Raw genomic sequence first — 18,808 nt, 5'->3', positions numbered from 1 at the left:
GCACCAAACTCACTTATCTCCCCTCTTCTTCCCCCCACTACTGTGTTTGCCTCCTTTAGGGGAGGAACGATGGCTGCTAAGCTCCTGGACAGAGTCAGGAGCCTCTGGAAGGAGGATGGATGAATGGGAATCCTGCTGAACAGGACTGCAACTGCTCTAGTCAATGTGGGGAGGAAAGGACCCCAAGAACGTCAATAAAACTTGCTCAAAAGCAGCAACTACCAGGAAAACCTGGCTTCGTCTTTTACAGCCACCCAAAGAATGTTAAAATGTGGCTGCAGCTGAGGTAAAAGGCAGTGGGTTGTTCCACAATACAAACCACCACACAGTCCCTCTTCCACACAGACATGCTGTGCCAAACACAGCCACTGTTTCGAGGTAAAAGCCATAGGATCTGACATATTTGTACAAACTGGGATCAAGATTCCTGGGGACAGAACCGTGTTTGCTACCGCTTACACAAAATCAATGAGGCACCTGCCTCCCTGGGAGCCTTTGGAGGTCCTAGCTTATACAAGCAGGTTCTTGTGACTGAGAAAGACCAAGATGCTACGGTTGTGCAGATACGTACCCGCTCTTCACTGTTGGCATTTTCCCCTAAGCTACTCAGAACATTCTCAACCCGGGCCAGGCGTCCTGAGAGGGAGAGCAGGAGGTTCACCACCTTATCTAAATCGCCTATGAACATCTTGTATTTGTCAAACTCGTTTGGTTTGCATAGCTCGCTGATCAACAGCTCCACCTCCTCTCCAAGAGCATTATTCATCTTAATGTCTGCAAGCAGGCCTTCCTTGGCTTCCTTCAGGATTTCCAGTTTGTGGGTCAAGCTCCCGATGAGCTCAGCCTGTCAGAAGGGAAACACATTGCCACATCGGTTATTATCATGATCACACTGCTCATACGGATGACGACAACGAGAGGATATGGCTACAGTCCCTGAGGAGCAGGGTCAAGTCAGCAATGAGTGACAAAGGAAACATAAAGAAGACAATAAGCAGGGAACAGAGAAAACTCTGAAATTCCGCGTTTAGCTGATAATTTGAATCTGATAACCTGATCAGATTACACGAAGATATATTTGTTCCATCATCAATGAACATCTTCAAAAAGAGCATCCAATCTGGTTTGCCAGATTCTGATACCCAGATGCATATGTCTGAAAGAGGATAACCGTATGCACCTTCCTTCAAAAGATTCTGTTAAGAGAAGAGCTACAACCATATCTCCTGCCTCTTCCCACCTCTCCGTCCCAGCCTGTGATTTTCTTAGTGACTGATCAAAGACATAGAGCACGCACTTATTTTGCGACAATGCTGGCAACTATTTCACTGACAAAGCAAAGGAGGCCCCCAGGGTTCAGTTACTCCAGAACCACCACTGCTGCACGTGTGCTGGAGATCCTAATTTCTGTTAGGATTTAGAGGAAAGACATATATATGCAAAAGCAGAAGTCTGTGGCCTGAGGTTTGCAATTTTTGCTTCCATTCTGTCAGAAGTGAGAGCATAGAGAGCAGAAATAGCAAGGGTCGGGCTATGTTCAGTCTCTTTTATGTACTCTTCTACGTTCAGTCTCAGTTCAGGCACTGATGAGGCACCATTACATGTATGTTAATCTATTCTGCATACCGATGCTGCAGGATTAAACAGAAATAAATCATAAACTTGCCTGAAAATATTCTCTCAAAGTTTACTAGCACAGTCTTTTTTTCCATCAAAACTGATGCTAATTTCAAGTGGGATTGAAACTGTACTTCAAAGGAAAGAGGATTTTTAAACACTGGTCAGGCTGGGGGCTGCTCTTGCAGCCAAGAAATGAAGAGCAGTGTTGCGGCAGACACCACTAGATGGTACACTCTGTGCATGCTCTGGAGCTCACAGGCTTCTGGCTGCACTAGTCCACTGGCAGCTTCCGCATATATACAAAAGCTTAATAAAATGTGAGAAATATTTTCTAAAAACATATGTCAGCTACCAGGTTTATGCTGGAATGACTGGTAACTCATGCCATTTCTTAGTAGAGTAGTCGAGGGGGAGAAGAGGGAAAAAGTGGTGTTTTACTACATCCCACCTGGTAGGATAAGGGACAGCCAAAACTCCTTTACTTGGATTCTCCCCTCAGTATGACAGGTAGTATCCAGGGACAAGAACCAACACTTGTCCTTTCCTTAGCCTATGATGCCAATGCCACTTCCAAATGAAAGATCCAAGGTCCTAACCAATTAATTACCAGACCAACTCCTGTGGAGAAGGGATCCAATCTCAACAACTATGATGGCAGGGGAGAAAACCCTATTGCTGGGCTCTGTGGGCTGGACAGAAAGTCTGGCATTGACCTCTGCAGGTTTTCAGGAGGCCTGAGCTGCTCAGAGGTGGCAGTCACTCCACCTGCTCCGGAAGATCTGCACAAGGTGCAGGCCTGCTCTACAGGACTGCCAGGGGCAAAGTACCTTTGTTCTTGAAGGCCTGGGAGCTGGACAGGAACTGCTTTGTATTCATTAAGCAGTGACTCTCCTAAGATCCCAAACCAACATAGCTCTTTTGCACATTTACAATGGAAATGAGCATAGTTTACCCAAATGACCTCTCAGAGTAGCTGCCTTCCCAGATAATGCCTATGCAAATGTTATTTCACATAGACCATGAACATGCCAGACAGATCTCGCTGCCTGGGCCTAATCACTCCCATCGATTTCTGTTTTTCCATGCCAACGTAACCTTTGAGGCTCGGGACGTGTCCTCCAGTGGCAGGCACACATTTACTGGCCAGCCTGTCAGATCCTTGCAGCATGCCCGCTGACTCCTTGGAGCATCGTCCTCCTTGTATTTCATCAGCAGGCAGTCGATTTCAAAGTGAACGGCACCCCAAGAATCAATCAAGTACTAGAGGCACGGTGGGCTGTGGTTACCTCCGAAGCTGCACACTCTACAACCAGCAGCTTGGGCCAGATAAATCAAGCAGCATATGACACACACGTTATCTGTACATGTGCAGGACCACAGATATTTGTATCGATGGCAGGCACTGAGCGTCTTTAGACCACTCCAGCAGCGGGGTGTGACAGCTCCTAAAGACCTGAGAAGGGCCTACCTGCATCTCAGATGCTCAAAGAGCTAATCTACTCACTCCCTGCTGATGATTTGTGTTATGGAGCACGTCAGTGGAGATCTCATTGTATCTGTCACTGTATTAATGCCTAGTAGGGAGCATCCTTTGCTTAGCACATAAAAGCTGAGAGCAGAAATGGTAAGGCAATATCAAGAAAAGAGGTAAGCTCTCCAAGTCAGAGCTGCAGGACAAACTGCACGTTCCCGAACACCACCCAGCCTCCTATCTTCTGCTGTACTACCCTTGGCATGGGAGTGAGGATCCAGAGAGAAAATGTGGAGCTGTGCTAGAGATGCATGAATTCCCTGCACTTAGACAAAGATCCAGTGCAGATTTCAGCACAGGAGGAATTAAGGACTGTATTTACAGCATATGGGACTTGCACAAGTATTTTTGTCCTTCAGTATGTTTAAACTCTGTTGACAAACAGCATGAAACATGGGCTGTGTTACTCTGTCCACGTCAAGGTAGGACTTTTTAGATTTACAGACAGGCATAGCTGCTTTTGACGTGAAACTGATAGGTGTGTAAAGAGAGGCACAGACACGCAAGTAACCTGTGTGTGACTCCTTGAGATTTGTGAGCTTCCCAACTTATCTGTAATTAGCAGGTAACCAATGTGAGACAACGACAGGATCAAATTAGAGGGCCCTGCAAATGCCCTGGAAGGCAAAGCATGCAAGCCTACAGCAAGAATCGCAGGGCCATTCCTCAAATATCGCCTCAATACAAGAGGAGGAGGTTTCCTCCTCCCCTGCCCTGCTTTACCCCTCCCCACCCAAGTCATCGCACCGAGGCTGCGCTGACTGAACTGCTGAGGAGCACAGTTTTCAGTGCAGCAGTGAAAACAGTAAGGCGTGGGAAAAAGGAGTAACCAACATTCCTCTGGAGGTGGTGTGTGCAGGCAGCAGGTAAAATGAGTAAATTAGCTCTGGTCAGGAGGAAAATCATAGGGTGAAACCTCACGCACCGAGACAGTGCAGTCACCAGCTGGACTCTGTTCCTGTTTCTAAGCCGAGCTTGCTGAAGTAACTCCACCTCTGCCTTCTACTTCCTTGCTGCGGGACAGGGACTGTCTCTTACAACCTGTACGCTCACCATTTGGCACAACACAGGCCAGCCTCGGGGCTGTGCAAGATTTGTACTCAAATGTGCAGTCAGATTAACCCTCTTCACTCAGTCTGAGTCACCCCAGTGAAGCTTCACCAGCAGCCTAAATGCATCCAGCCCCCGTGCAACTGAGGATTGTATCAGCCAAATGCTGACATCAAATAGAAATGCACTTTACTTCAGGGTTTCTTATTATTTCAGGAATGCAAACAGCAAGTGATGGTGTGTACTTGGAATTTACCTTCTTCTCATTGATGTCCAGCAGCTCCTCTTCCTCCCCTGCTTCTTCCGGCAAGTCTTTGATTTTATTCAGCAGTTCTGCTTTGGGTGCTGAAACATTGTAATAGGCAGGGCAGGTGAGCAGGGTTACGGGAGCTTCCTTTTCTTCTCTCCTACACCACAGTGAAGAGAAAGGAGGAGGTCAGTCTGAGCCTGACTTTTCCCATGCCTAGATCCATGGTGTTCCAGCACTCCCTCTTTGGTACCTTCTCAGTGCTGCTAACCACGAAGGCAGTGGCTGATTCTCACCATCAGAGGGTGCACCTCAGCCGCTTTCATCGCTCTCCCTGCGCAGAACAGCACAGCTGCTCTGTTTTAAGTGTTGACTGGTTAACTGCTCTGACCAGGAACAGATCCTTGCTAGGGAAAAATCAGCTCAGCTCAGCTGGTGATGGGCAAACTGATCATTTTATTTGGCACCATCATGCATTACCACTCACTGCTGTGTAGTTCTCCAGCTATCCTTTGGAAGTCTCTGCTACACTGCAGGACTTGGGCTGATCTTTTTGTCTGTCTGTAGTAAGAAGACACCCCCACCCCTCCTTTCGAAACTGGGCCTCTCATGAGCTTTCTGCCCACCACTGGTTTGGTCCTGATTTTACTGTTGTACCTGTGTTCTTTGGACTGAATTGCTTCTGATTACAAAAATTTAGAAAGCAAAATCAAACAACACCTCCAGAGATGGTTCCTTTCTTGTCCGGTCACCAAGCTCGGCATTGTTTTCTACGTGGCCCAGAGAGGTGAGCTCAAAGGCCACGCACAGTCAAGCTCACGAGAAAGGGCATTCAGAAGCCCCCTGCCAGTCCTTATGCCTAGGACCTGAGAAACTCACTCTGCCCGTGAGGAAAAATTTGGCAGTCTTGTCCTTAAAAGCAAGCAAGCAGTGAGTTCTGCTGTGACGTTAACCCAGAAGCCAAACAAAGAGTGCTTACGTGTTATCTTCTGCTGCTGTCCTGATAGATTTCTTCTGTGTCATCTTCCTTTTCATGTTGTTCTCCTTCAGCAAGCTGGTTCCACTGGGGAAAAGCCCTTCCATTAAGTCCATGGTTGTCTTCATTTTGGAGTCTGGATCCAGGATATCAGCCAGAGACTTGTCTTTATGGACGATCTCTTTCGCTAGAGCCTCTGACTTAAGGTCCTCTGGGCTCTTTTTCTTTGTCTTCACTGGAGGAGCTGTGCTGAGTGTCCCGGAGTCTGGGCTGCCCTTTTCTGACTCTCCGGTGTTAGCTGCTGGCTCTCTGTGGTTGCTTTCAGGTTGAGTTGTGGGCTGTCTGTCAGAGCTTTGAGGCCCTTCAGAAGAAGCAGGTAAGTGGTGCTGCTTATCCACAGCAGGTGGAGAACTAGTCCTCTTTGATGCAGGCGGTGAGAAGGACCAATTCTTTGCACCGATATTCGTGCCCAACCCTGTTATCTCCCTCTTGGCCAGGGCTTTGGGAAAGCTTCTGAAGCTGTTATGGACAGAAAAATTCTGTGAGATGAAGGTAAACTTACCACACAGGATTTCTGTGAACAGATGATGAAGGCCTAATACAAATACACTTTCTTTCTCTCTCACTCATTTCTGTCTTTGCATTTCAACACAGAAAAGCCCACACTATGAAGCTACGGGTGCCAGATGCACTTTGTGCCCTTAACCTGGATGCTGCTGTTTTGTCATTCCATCACAGAACCAGCAAGTGACAAGTCAGTCTGTTTTCTGCTCATGGGATGGGGACATTGAATCCCAGCACCTTTGAATGCCAGCCTGAACAGTCCACACTTGATTTGCCCTTTTTTTGTTGGAAAAGCCCTGGCCAGATTCTTCTCTGATGGAAGGATCCTTCCTCCTTCCTTGGGAGCAAGGGAAGCTGTGCTGAGTTAAACCAGCTGGGCACCCAGCCCAAAACCCCATCCTTCAGGAAAAATTCACTATACAGAGTTACTGTGACATATTTGTGTTGTCACTTCTTGGCACATGTTCACTGTTTCATAACAGGATTGTTTCATGCCAGGTCTAAAATGTACTCTGGGAAGTCTAACAGTTTGGAAAAAGACAAATTTTCATAGTTCTCTCTCAAAACGCAATGACTGGATGGAGTAAGCAGCCATTTTAACTCTTCATGCTGGAGTGAGTGAGAAGCTACCCCACTGAAACCCACTAAGGAAGTGCAGGGAGAATGAGACCAGGGTATTTCCTCACTCATCACCCTCTTTGCTTTGCCCACTAAGCACCTGTCAGTGCATCTGCTGATGGACCACAAAACTTTTTGTCTTCTAGCTTTCTGCCCTGCCCCGGCCAAATCATTTAACAACGCTCTTGGCAGCCAGCAAAGCCTAGCAGCAGCGAGTCTGTCTGTCTGTCCCTCTCCCCTTGTAATGCATGCAATCCTCCGCAAGCTTCCCGCTCAGCTAGCAGCTGCGGGTGGGTTGTGGTGGCACGCGGAGCTGTGGAGGTCAGTCACATTCAGCTGCAGCCCTGCATATCTTACTGTATATGGCCCTGCAATGCCTGAGACACGGCGTGACAGCTCTCCCTTACCTCGCTTTGTCCTCCTCCGGGAGCCTGGTGGATTTGTCTCCAGCTGCCCCATGCCCCTCAAGAGGAGGTGGGAATTCCTCTGTGCCGTTCACAGAAGTGCAAGAGCTCAGCTCAGGAGGAAGAGGGGGTGGCGGTGGGGGTGAGAAGGGTGGAGGGATGCCCCCAAGCTGGGAAGGCATGACAAACACCTCGTCGTCTTCATCGTCCTGCAGCAACGGCGGGGGTGTGAGCTGCAGGCACGACTCCGAGATCCGGAGGTGGGTCTCCTGGGGAGAAGGAGTCTCTGGGTCAGAAGAAGTGCTGCTCTGTGTCGGCAGGGACTGCCACCTCTGGGAGAACCTCGGCCCAGCTGCTGGAGGAGACACCACAGCTGGTGGTGAGCTGTTGTCTTTGACTGAATGAGCCCACATCACCTTGGCAGGGAGGGATCTGTGCGGCAGCCCTGCTTTCCTTCTCCACATGATTTCTTCTGCAGGAGACTCGGGGGATCTATCCTGAACAGCATCCAGAGACTGTGCCCGTGTAGCACCACTGCTCTCAGGGGGAAGAGCATCTCGCTTGGCATGGTGCTGTCTCAGGGCCTGGCCGTCATCTGCAGTCAGAAAGTCTGAGGGAGTCTGTGTGGGCGTAGCAGGTGAGGACCGGCCGGATGCATATGGATTAAGAGGAAGGACCGTGGGTTTAAAGCCTTGCTTTTGCTCCGGATAGTGACTCCTTGCCTCTGTTGGAGATGGGACAAATGCAGAAGTCCTGGTATCCTGCCTGGAAGATTCTGAGGTCTTATGGCTCTCGGTCACTGTGGAGGACCTGGTGGCAACCTCGCTACCATGGAGTGGATGGGGATAATAACTTGGAAACGCCATTTTTTCAGAGTGGCTTCTTTCTTTCTTGCTGAAAGACCTATAAAAAACAAGAGAGAAACCACTTCAGTAATTAATCAATGAGCAGGAAAAGCTACCGTGCATCTTAAAAACCAAGTTAGACGACCATTTGAGGCCTGTGTCAGTGCCTGCTGATCCAGGTGAGGTGCAGTTGTGATACTGAAGGGAGAGGTGAATGTAGTCTACTAATTTCCACTCCTACCCACCATCTCACATCACTTTCAGCGTGTGCTACATCACATACATGTGCACACACACACACTGAACATCACAGCAATAACCCAGCAGAAAAATACCTTAGGAAAACCCGAGTAGCTGGCTTCCCTTCCAGCCTCACTTTGAACTCTGTTTATTACAGATGGGGTAGGTACTGACCCCAGTAAGGAAGACGACTTAACATTATCTACCTCCAGAGTCTATTCTCAATTGCTGATAACTTTCACAATTTAAGTTTTATGGGCCAAACATTTGCCATTGCATTATCCGTTCCTTCTGGGAAGGTACAATTGTAATGATTCGACTGTCTTCAAGAACAAAGTGAAGCAAAAAATGCAGTATTTTGACTGTGGATAAAAATAATAATAAAAAAAAAGCTCTTACAACCTTGGGATCCCATTAGGAAAAAGAGCTCCATTTATATATGCAGGTGTTACAAAAAAAAACAAAGCCAAGATACTTCAACCACAACAGGATGTTACGGCTGCAAAGTCAGCAGATTAAATTATTCTTTCCATGCCTTGTAAAATGTTCTCATGTGAGTCTGAGAAATAGTGTCTGGCCTTTGAAGAAAGGATCCTGCTCAGAATATGTTGCCAAACCTACTTGCTCATATGACAATTTAGCTGGAAAACAAAATGAGCTGTAATAATAGCGCTAGCAGATGCAAGAGAAGATGGCCTAAAAGCATGAGGCCTACCATAAAACAATAAAATACAATAAATATGAATTGCCAATGCATTTTCTGTTCTCAAGACTCATTGTTTGAACAGTCTAATGCTGCCAGCCCGTGATGTTTGAGACTTGGAGCCCAAATTTGCTCTCAGGCGTGCTGGTACAAATTAAGAACAACCTTGTCAAACACATGGGTCGTTCTGGCGTTATTCTGGCGTAACTGAGAACAGAATTTGGCAGCCTTTGCCTGGGGGTGGGGAAACTTCCCAGACAGACTGATCTTGGTATTGTCTGTGGTTCCTGGACAGTAGCAATGTGTATTCTTTTCAGATGCTCAATGTTTGTCAGAAACACCAGATGGTAATTCTCTAATTTAAAGCTCTCTCCTACTGTGGAGGCAACTGTGGCTTCTAAACTGGCAGAAAAACAGCCATTCCCAACAGGGCTTCTGAGCCAGCACCTGCGGGGCAGTGTAAGAGCACAGCACGTGTGGCAAGACCAGATGATCGCAGACCAGGGCTTGTGTAACTTGGCCATTTGATAGCTTTCCTTCCTCCATTAAGAAAGGCAGTAGAGATGGTCCCATCTCCTCTCCAGCACATTAAACAGCTGTGTCCCAAGGGAACACAGAAGTGTAATTCCTCCTGCTTGACACTGCCTCCCTTGAAGGGCCCAGGCATGCAGCATGCTGCAGGCAGAGGTAGGATGGTAACAGTTACGTGTGAGAAGACCACCTAGAAAATAGCTACTGGGGGCTGACAATCACAGGACGAAGATTTGCATCTCCTGAGAGATGGATTAAAGATGCTGCAGTAATCCCACAGCCCAGATGGTGACATACGCACTCACACTGGAGCGGGACAAGGTTCAACGTCACCCGACAGCAGAGATCCTTCTGTGAATCATTGGCATACGGTTAAGGTCCTGTGCTACCCGTCCCTTTCAGTCTGCAGAGGATTCAGATCTTGTTCCCACTCAGAGTTAAATGCAAAACTGCCTATGGCTTCAGGAACGCACAGGCAGAGCCCACTCACTTCCTAAGCTCATGCCCACTCTCATTTAGTTCACTCCAAGTTCAGCAACACAAAACCCACTTCATTTAACAGCCAAGGCTCACAGGGAGTGCTCTGCAGCCTTTGTGCTGGGAACCTATGTCCTGAGAGTCAGTGGCTTTTTCCTGTCTTCTCCCATCCTTTTGTTCCATCTTTGGGGAAATCCAAATGTGATCAAGAAAGGAAAGCAACGTCACACCTCCCGGGAGAAAAATGCTCGCAGAGCATGCATGACGTGTAGCAGAAACATCATAAAACTTTTATATTAATACCAATAATCTTTGTCCAATGAAGCATGAAGATGAGAAACCTGTATTTCATGCCACAAAAAAACTTTTTTTCAGTCTGGCTGTTCCATCCCATTACTTGGAAAATAGGTTAGGTTAAAAAAATAAATAAGGTAGAAAATAGTTAATTGAGAATGATAAAATGCAAGCTCTAGAAGAAATGGGAAGGCAGGATGAACTAAAAGCTGTGCTGTTCTTTCAGGAAAAAAAAAAGGAGAAAGCTGGTCCAAATTGAAGAGAAAGAATGTGTTTTAAACAATCACAAAAGGACGTGCCTGAAGGCAGAACTCTAAAACAACATCTATGTCTTCTTAGGGGCAAAAATTAATAGCCAGTAAGATCCAGCTAGACTAGGAGCCTTCCTCTGCTTCCAGCTGTCACGGTGAAACCTTTGGAGACAGCAGTGTTAACTGCCAGTGTGACAACGGAGTGGGACAACATTTACTGAAAGTTTGTAAGAGCTCCTCTGTGAACAATTCTTTTAGTCCCTCTTGGTGGTTTTTACTGTAATATGACTTAGCTGTTTGGGCACTCGGAGCTCAGGGCAAACAGCTATTTATTATTTAAAAGTAAATACAGCACGATCAACTTCAGTCCCAGGGAACTTCAAAACAATCTGCTGCTAAGTGGACGGTTACCTAAGTCCTAATATTATGAGTTTTATGATTACACTTTTCTATTTTTAAAAACATTTCACTCTCCTGTTGCCGAGCAAATGTCCTGCCTGTGCAAAATAAAGCAGCCTAAATACAAAGCTCCCAAATAAATGAGATCTCTCCATTTTAGTCCACGCAGATGTTCTCTTGCTCCGGGGGAGGCAGCACCCTGCACTGGAGAAAGCCAGACAGAGTGGGGCAGCCTGGTAGTTTTTCCTTTGGTATCCTTCAGTTAGGATAACGTCTGGAGGTGAGTTCTAACAGCAGATCAAACACATTTTGGTAGGTACATAACTTGCTGCTGCAGAAACAGGCTCCGAAATGGCAGGATTGCAGAGGAGGAATTTACAGAGTTAATGTCTCTAGCGGCCAAAAAAAGCTCTCAGCAACTTACTCCTTCTACCTTTGCTGGGCGCAGGACACTCAGAACCGTGTCCACGCAGACATTTGCTCTGGTTTGTCCCTACCCACCTGCTTACACAGACAACACATCGCAACTGCTGCTGGCAGCAGGGTGACAAGAGCTGGCCCTGAAGCGACAAAGGGGACATGAATGTACACCTACCTGGCTCCTGCGCTGATCACGTAGAAAGGATCTCTCACCATGGCGCCAAATTCACTGCTTTCCCTTCTCAGCAGCTCCTGGAGTGCAAAGGTGGTGTTAGCAGCAAGCAGGAATCAAAAGGAAGTAACAAAACACTGGTGCTTCCTCGTATGAAAGCACTGCATGTGCCATATAGTGCTGGATGGAAAACTGTGAACTGGTGGGCAGACTTATCCAGGTGAGCACTTTCTGAGAACCTCTCGGCTACTCCTCGCCTCTTGTAAGAGAGCTTGCCCAAAGGTATCGGTGGGACCTGTGTGCTCACTGCTGGTTTGTATGCAAGCAAGAGGCTGAGACATCATTAAAACAGCCTGAAACAGGGAAATTGAGCAGTGAGTGAACTGTGTCCAGTGCAAAATCAGGACCAAACTGCTGCAGAGAGGTGCTGAATGCCACGTAGGTTGGACACAAACTCCAGACACAAGCAGAGGTGCTGAGAAACACCACACAGGCTGGCACTTGGTTCTTTTGAAAACTGAAGTGCAGGACCTACCTCTTCTTTGGGCACTTATCTAAAACCAGAAACATTTTGGGTTTGAAATAGCTTCATAAATCGGATTCTCTCTGCCCTACAGCTCCTGCCATAGGACACCAGACTGTTAAGAGACACGAAAGCAAATGCTGTGCCTGCTTTTGAAGATGCTGGTATTTTCTCCCAGATGACCTTTTCATCAGCACACAGCATTTCAGTGCTTGTTCCCCACACCCCTAGTTGTTTGCTTCTTTGGACAGTGCTGCTGCAGGGCAAGGGTAAGAGCAGATCTTGATTTAGGAGGCCAGGAGCTGGGAGATATGCGGGCTGAGACAGACTAAAAAAGCAGAAGGGAAGGAAGGCTGAGAATCTGCTCGGAAGACTAGAGCTAATAATTCCACACGGCTATCAATTTCTTTATATCTTTAAACAAATTCCTGCAGTGACATTGCAATGTGATTTATATGCAGCCTGAAAGGAACATTATACACTGTACACAAGGCCCTGAAAAATATACAGTGAGGCAGACAAGTCTGCTGCTAAACTGGAAATAAACATTTCCCACAAAAAAAAATCACACGAGGTCTCCAAAAAATCACCCTGTTGCTTTAGCTTTGTCCCTGACTTTTGTAACTGTTGTTTTGCATTGGAGACAGTTGAGAAACAAACTGAGCTAAGAGCACTCAAATATACTTCCTTTACAAACAGACACATAGTTGGGTGTATATGTTTGAAGTCAAACATGCCTTCCTGAACTGGGACTTCAGAATATGCTTTTCCTCACTCCAGAAGTGGATACAGACAAATCACTCTGGAAAACAGCAGGAAGGGCTCTACCCTCTTTCTGGACTTGAACTAAGACCCTGTGAGCAGGTCTGCACCGCTGTTCATCGTCTTCCTTGAGTCAGCTTCCAACAGGCAGAAACTCTGCTTTGTCTGCTGAATGTATTCAAGATTAAAAATGAGCTGACAGGGGGAACATAAAGATCTCAAGAACTTCCCTGTCTGTCCCCTGCCTGAGGCAGCAGGCTGGGGGACACGAACTAGGGCTGTTTGTTGTCCAACCTGGCACTGAGAAGTACATTGTAGTGATTTTCCTCTAACTGGATGTTGTTGTTGTTGTTGCTGCTGCTGCTCTGACTGTTCCTGTAGGCAGAGGAGCTGCAGTGTGGTTTTCACCCTAACTCTTTACTGAGGACTGTCCTCCCACTGAACACAAGGCTTCAGGACTGGCAAGTGCTGCGAAGTTGCCCACAGCAGTGGCTTTGGGAATACATTCTGGTTACTTGATAGTCACAAGCTGCGTTTGCATTCTCTTGATTTAAAAATGTAGCAGGGGATCTGAGGTCTGTCGAGAGAGGAAGCACACAACAGGTCTGGGAGGACGGCTCCTTCCCCTGCACCCTGGTCTGGGCTGTGTCTGAGAGCACAGCGCAGCGCTCTCGCTCTAGCCCCCTTTCCATTACTTCACTCAGTGCCACTTCGCTGCACCTCGACTTGTTCTGGGCCAGCAACAAGTGGAGGAACAGCAGGAGGTGTCCCCAGTCTCAGCTGTCCCTGAACTATGTGAGGCTGTCCAAACACTTGGACTATTTGCAGTGAGAAGCCTGCCCACCCATTTGGGTTGTTTCCTCCCCCTCCCTGTGATGGAGCCCGGCATCAGACCCACCACTGCTGCAAATCCCCATGGCTCGCCAGCTGCGAGGACCTAAATAGGCCCGACCAGATTTCAGCCAGCTGGAGAGCTGGCCTGGACAGTTGTTCTTTAAGCAGTTCGCCTGTTTCTGCTATTTACTGTCAGCAGAGGCAGTCAAATTCCCCGTTGGTGACATCAGTGCAATGTTCCCAACCACCAAGCAGGGGACGTGGAGAGAGCGGCCGGCGTCTGCGTGGGGTTTTCTCTGCACTGCTTCCCCCCAGGGCTGGAGGCAAACACAGTGGTTACTTGGCCGTGTCTCTGCCCAGCACTTCCCAGCACTGTCGGCCACAGTGGGAGCTGGGGCAGAGCACCAGAACCTCAAGCAGCTTTTGAGGTTCTGTGCTTTGCACTAGGGAAGTGAGACAAGATTAGTGGCAGCACCACCTTGTGACCACCTTCATGGCACACCCCACCAGAAACGTCCCAGTGCCTCCCCAGTGATGCTGGCAGGTGAACTGGGACACCTCAGATGGGTTGGTAGGGGCAGGAAGGCCACAAGCACGTTATCATCAGCACAGGCACTGAAATGCCAGCAGCTCTGAAATCCCTGAAGCAGCCCCAGCAGCAGGAAAGCAGAGCAGCAGCAGCAGCACCCCACTGGCAAGCATTAAACCAGTGTCCCGGTGATGTAAATGGAACGAACCATCTGCACTTCAACAAGCATTTAACCACTGCAACCAAAGGAGTAACTGCTGTGACAGAGCAGCAGCCTGTTCCCTGACGTCTCCCCTCTTTCCCTGGTCTGGAGAGCCCTGCTTTCCCAAACACGATCCCGTTTGCACCTACCTGGTGTTTTTTATCCGCTGTGGGAGACGATCTGGACCGCGTGTGCACGGGGACACACCCCTTCCTCTGCCGATTGTCGCACCTGTCGAGCAAATCTTCCACAGACACCGACTTCCCAGATTTCCTGGAGGAGGGTGTTTCGAAGCCCTGCTCCTGCTTCCCAAAGCAAGGCTGGCCCTGCAGGCCCAGCGGGTCTGTCTGCGTGCCTTTGGTGAGCTCCGTTTTGGCCCTGTGATCCCAGCACCGGTCTGTTTTGGGGCGGCTCGTGAGCAAGCCGTCCCGGTGCCCTTTCTTCTGCTCATCTCCGCTCACATCAAAGCAGCCCACGAGCCCGGGAGGAAGGGTAGAAGACATCCGCCCCGTCCTGCCTACCCGCTCTACCGACTCTCTGCGGCGATAGAGGTTCTGGTCCTGGAGGGAGTTCATGCTGGAGGCAGAGGAAAGGCTCTGGCTGTCTGGGCCTCCCGCCTGCAGGTAGGAGCTGTGGGAGCGCTCCCTGAGCAGCCCGACGTCCTGCGAGGACGGCCGCTTCCCCGTTTTGCGCTCGATGTAGTCGGCGAGGGCGTTCTGCTGGAGCTGCTTGAGCTCCGGCTTGGAGAGGCTGGCCGTGGAAGAAGCTTTGCCCTCCTCAAAGATCTTCCGCCTGTCAGCCACTGTGCGCTCCGGGAAGACAAAATTCAGGCTTTTCTTCTGGAAGGAGAAAGGCGACGGCTCCCCATCGGAGATGCCCACCTCGTTCATCTTCTCCGGCTCCGAGTAAGAGCGCTTCTTCTGCTCCGCGGTCAGCCGCTTTCGGCCCCCGATGCGCGAGACGTGCTGTGCCTTGGTGTAGTCCAGGGCAGAGAGGCTGCCTTCCGTCGGCGTCACGCTGTGCCTCTCCTTCGGGGTGTGGGGAGACACCGCTGTGCTCCTCACGCCCACGTGGGCCGAGGCAGGCCGCTGGGCTGTCCTCGTGGGTGTGCTCCCAAAGGGGGGGCTGATGCGGCGGAAGGAGGTGGCCCGCAGCACCCGGGACTGGGCGTCTTTGATGCTGTTCCTGTAGGCCCTGTTGAACTGCGTGTCCAGCTGCGACCCGTGGGCATCCTGGACGTTGTCCTTCCAGAGGACTTCCTTCTCAGGCTCCCCTCCCAGCTGGAACGTGCTTCTGCTCCGTGGCAGCGGAGCCGCCCTCGTTTGCACCTCGTTTTCAGCAGACGGGCTGTAGAACTCACTGCTCCTCGTCTGCTTCGCCGAAGCTGCCATCTGCAGCTCCACGCAGTGCCAGTGAGCCTCGTCCAAATTCCCATTCCTGACGGAGGGGTTGGACACCCTGCTCAGCTCCCCGAGCAGCTGGACAGGCTCGCGGGAGCCGAGCTTGCAGCGCGTGTCCTCCAGGCTGTTCAGGGAGCTCTTGGTGCCGGGGGGCTGGCTCGCCCTGCTGGGCCCGTAGTGCTGGCCGAAGCTGGGAACGCCGGCGCTGTGGGGCCGCTGAGTGCTTTGCTCTCGCTGCTCAAACTTGCTGACCTTCTCCAGTACAGAGCAGCGGGACTTGATGGGGTCTGGCTTTCCGTAGGGAACGCTCTGGGTGCTGCTAGAACTGAGCCGGCTCCTCCCAAAATCAGAGGTTTTCTGGTGCTGCGGCGAAGGGGGCTCTTCGTATTTTGGCTCGGCAGCATGGAACGGGGCCACGCTCGTGCCCTCTTCCTCCTGCCTCAAAAAGGCCTGCGGGTCTGCATCACTCCACTGTTTGGGCCCCTGTCCCCTCTGGTCCTTCTCCTCTTTGCTGCCGCTGTTCAAGAAGGACAGCTTGGCGCTGGCATAACCCTCACCTGGCGGTGTCTCCTTTAGCTCCGAGCTGCTTTGCCTCCTGGCGCTCTCTGCGATGTTCTGCAAGGAGGAGAAGCCGTACTGCTTGGCCTTGCTGTGCCCCCACTGGTGGGGAGCGGCAGCGTCTCTCTCGTTTATCTGCGTGTTGCCATTTCTGTCCTCCTGGGATTCAGCCACCCAGTCCTCTCTGGGCTGGTAAGGGCTTCTTCTCTCACCTGCATCCCTCGGCTGGGGCTGCGGGGCTTGCAAACTGTGTTTGGAGGCCTGGGCAGTGCTTGCGGTGTCGCGGTTGCTGTGTGCCACCTTGTAAGGTGGCAGCAGCTCCTCCTTCCTCGACGTGCTCAGGTAGACTTCTGGGCCTGCCGTGTTAGGAGGTTTTTGCTGGACAAGCTTGGCTGCGGCATCATGCTTCCTCTCAGCGGCCAGGGGCTGGTAGAAGACGGTCGACCTGTTTGCAGTGCTTTGGTTTCCGTTCTCGTCAAAGCCCAGCGTGCTGCTGGCTGCCCCTTTGTCGTACGAGACGGGAAGAGACGCAGAGTAGCCACTTTCTTTGGCCAGAGCTGGATAAACCATCCCGTTACTGCTCGCGGAAGGCTGGGGCACCTGGGCGTAGTGCGGCTCTGGGGAAGGCACCGGGTAGACCCCTGTAGGCAGCAGGGGCTGCCCGGGCTGGGAGTAGCTCTGCTTGGGCTTCACTGTGGGGCTACTCTCGGGGCTCTTCTCCAGCACCGTGTGCAGGTGCCCTTCTCCGAAGTGGCTCTTGAGCAGCGGCCCCTGGGAGAGGGTGCTGGCAAGAGGCCAGGCCCCTTTCGACTGGGTTCGGCCGGGCTTGTTCAGATCGAGGCCGGAGCACGAGCTGGGCCTCTCGTGATGCCTGATGGCCGCGTAGCTGTCGCTGCGAGCGGGAGGCAAGGGAGGCCCCTTGGGGGGCTGGCTCTCACTGTCCGAGGAGCCCTGGGCTGGCTGCGCCCAGGAGGGAGCCGCGTTGCTCCGGCTGAAGCCGTGGAGCCTGCCGTGGCCACGGCCGTCCAGCGGGGCCCGGGCCTCGGTGCTGGGAAGCAAGGCAGAGGACTTCACCTCGTACTCCTCCGAGATTCCTCGCTGGGCGTCGTAGACCGTCTTGACGTACCTGATGTCAGCCTGCCTCATCCCCTCCTGCGGGCCGCCCCGGGAGTGCATGCTGTCTGTGGAGCAGGAGTGCTCCTTGCCGAACGGCGGGGCAGGGTACTCGGGGAGGCTGGAGTTGGTGGAGAAGGAGCTGTAGGCCGAGTCTCTCTTGCTGTGGAGGTGGGAGAGCTGGTCGATGCTGTTGGTGGATTTGGCTGGGGACAGGTGGCACGGGTGGTAGCCAGGGGAGGAGTGCTCCAGGCTTTCCATGCTGCCCCGGGAGCTGTACTGGTCAGGACTCCTCCTCAGATAGCCATGCTCGTAACCAGAGAGATCGCTGGTTGAGGAGCTGGGGAAGAGCGAGAGAAGAGTGAAATCCCACTGTGAGCGGAGGAGAGGCACAACAACTTATAAGTGAGCTCAGAAGCAAGATGTTTAGCTTTGAGAAGTGCAGATGAAAACCCATATTTGGGCCTTGCTCCATCCCCTGTTTGCAGTCATCCCAGTTCACAAAGAGGAACTGCTTGACATTGCAACACATGGCTCTTATTTACCACAGCGGGGAGGGAGGAGGGAAGCACAGACAGAAAGACAGGGCATCTCTGGAGCCAGGGAGGATCAAACCCACCCATCAAACCTATCCTAAGCACTTGGGAAGCTGAATGAGGGCCGATGCCACCGAGGAGGAGGAGAGGAGTTCGAGAGGAGTTCTGGGGGGAATCTAATCTCTTCCTTTTTTCCCCATTTCATTCCTTTTTATGGAGATGAAGGCTATGCCCTGGCAGGCTTCCTGGAAATTCAGCTGTCCCGAGGATAGTTTGTTTGCTGCAAAAAGAGTAAGCTGACGAGACAGAGAAGAGATGCATGTGTTTGTGCGTGGAGGCAAGTGGGGGGGGCGACAATATTAAGGGTTTGAGAACAGCCCCCTCACCATGGCACTCCGCAGGTACAGGGGCACCTTGGCACCTGCTCCGAGAAACGTCAGTGTTGACAGAGGATTCGTGGCCTCCAGAGAAGTGTTCAGAAAGAAGGATGTTCAGAGATCTTTCTATCAGCTGGAAGGGAGCTCCTTGTGCTGGGTGCAGGTCTTGTATACCTCACACGGGGACATCACAAATTTCTGCGGAGTTTCCCCCTGGCTAATCTCTCCTCCCAGACTCCAGCAAATGCAGGGAGGATTGTGGAGTGTAGCCCGGTGATTTTACTTTCCCTTCCTCTGTTCCCAGCTCCCCTCCTTTGGATACGGCTCTGTCTGGTTCCCTGTGCAGCTACAGGTGCCTTGCTGGCAGAGCCACAGGAAAGCAGCAGGAGAGGAGAAGCTGCTGTCCCACACAGGGCTCCGAGCTGCAAGCAGGAATGGAGCCTGGGGCTGCCAGGGTGCAAGCTGCAGCCTCGGCTGGCAGAAGAAAGGCAAGCTCCATTTCTACGTGCCTCACCATTTTTATGTGCCTCACCCTGCTGGGGTAACAAACCCAAAACTGCTTCATGCAGCAGGGCAGCTGGGGATGCACAGCAGCCCTAGGACTTAAGGTGCCTTTTCTGGTTTATTCATCT

General features: G+C 50.9%; 1 protein-coding gene across 1 annotated transcript in view; it reads right to left on the bottom strand.

The window, feature by feature from the left end:
• The window catches only part of SHROOM3 (shroom family member 3), a 138,574-nt gene that overhangs the window by 953 nt on the left and 118,813 nt on the right, over positions 1–18,808 (bottom strand). Inside the window, exons 5-10 of the mRNA XM_032187178.1 lie at positions 14,342–17,603; positions 11,346–11,422; positions 7,014–7,913; positions 5,428–5,943; positions 4,458–4,608; positions 572–844 (exon numbers count right to left, since the gene is read on the bottom strand). Coding sequence (XP_032043069.1) covers positions 572–844; positions 4,458–4,608; positions 5,428–5,943; positions 7,014–7,913; positions 11,346–11,422; positions 14,342–17,603 — 5,179 coding nt within the window. The remainder of the gene's footprint in view (positions 1–571; positions 845–4,457; positions 4,609–5,427; positions 5,944–7,013; positions 7,914–11,345; positions 11,423–14,341; positions 17,604–18,808) is intronic.

Source organism: Aythya fuligula, chromosome 4 (genome assembly GCF_009819795.1).
Source record: "Aythya fuligula isolate bAytFul2 chromosome 4, bAytFul2.pri, whole genome shotgun sequence".
Taxonomy (NCBI): domain Eukaryota; kingdom Metazoa; phylum Chordata; class Aves; order Anseriformes; family Anatidae; genus Aythya; species Aythya fuligula.
Note: the sequence above shows the minus strand (reverse complement) of the source record. Positions and strands in the feature narration are given on the sequence as shown.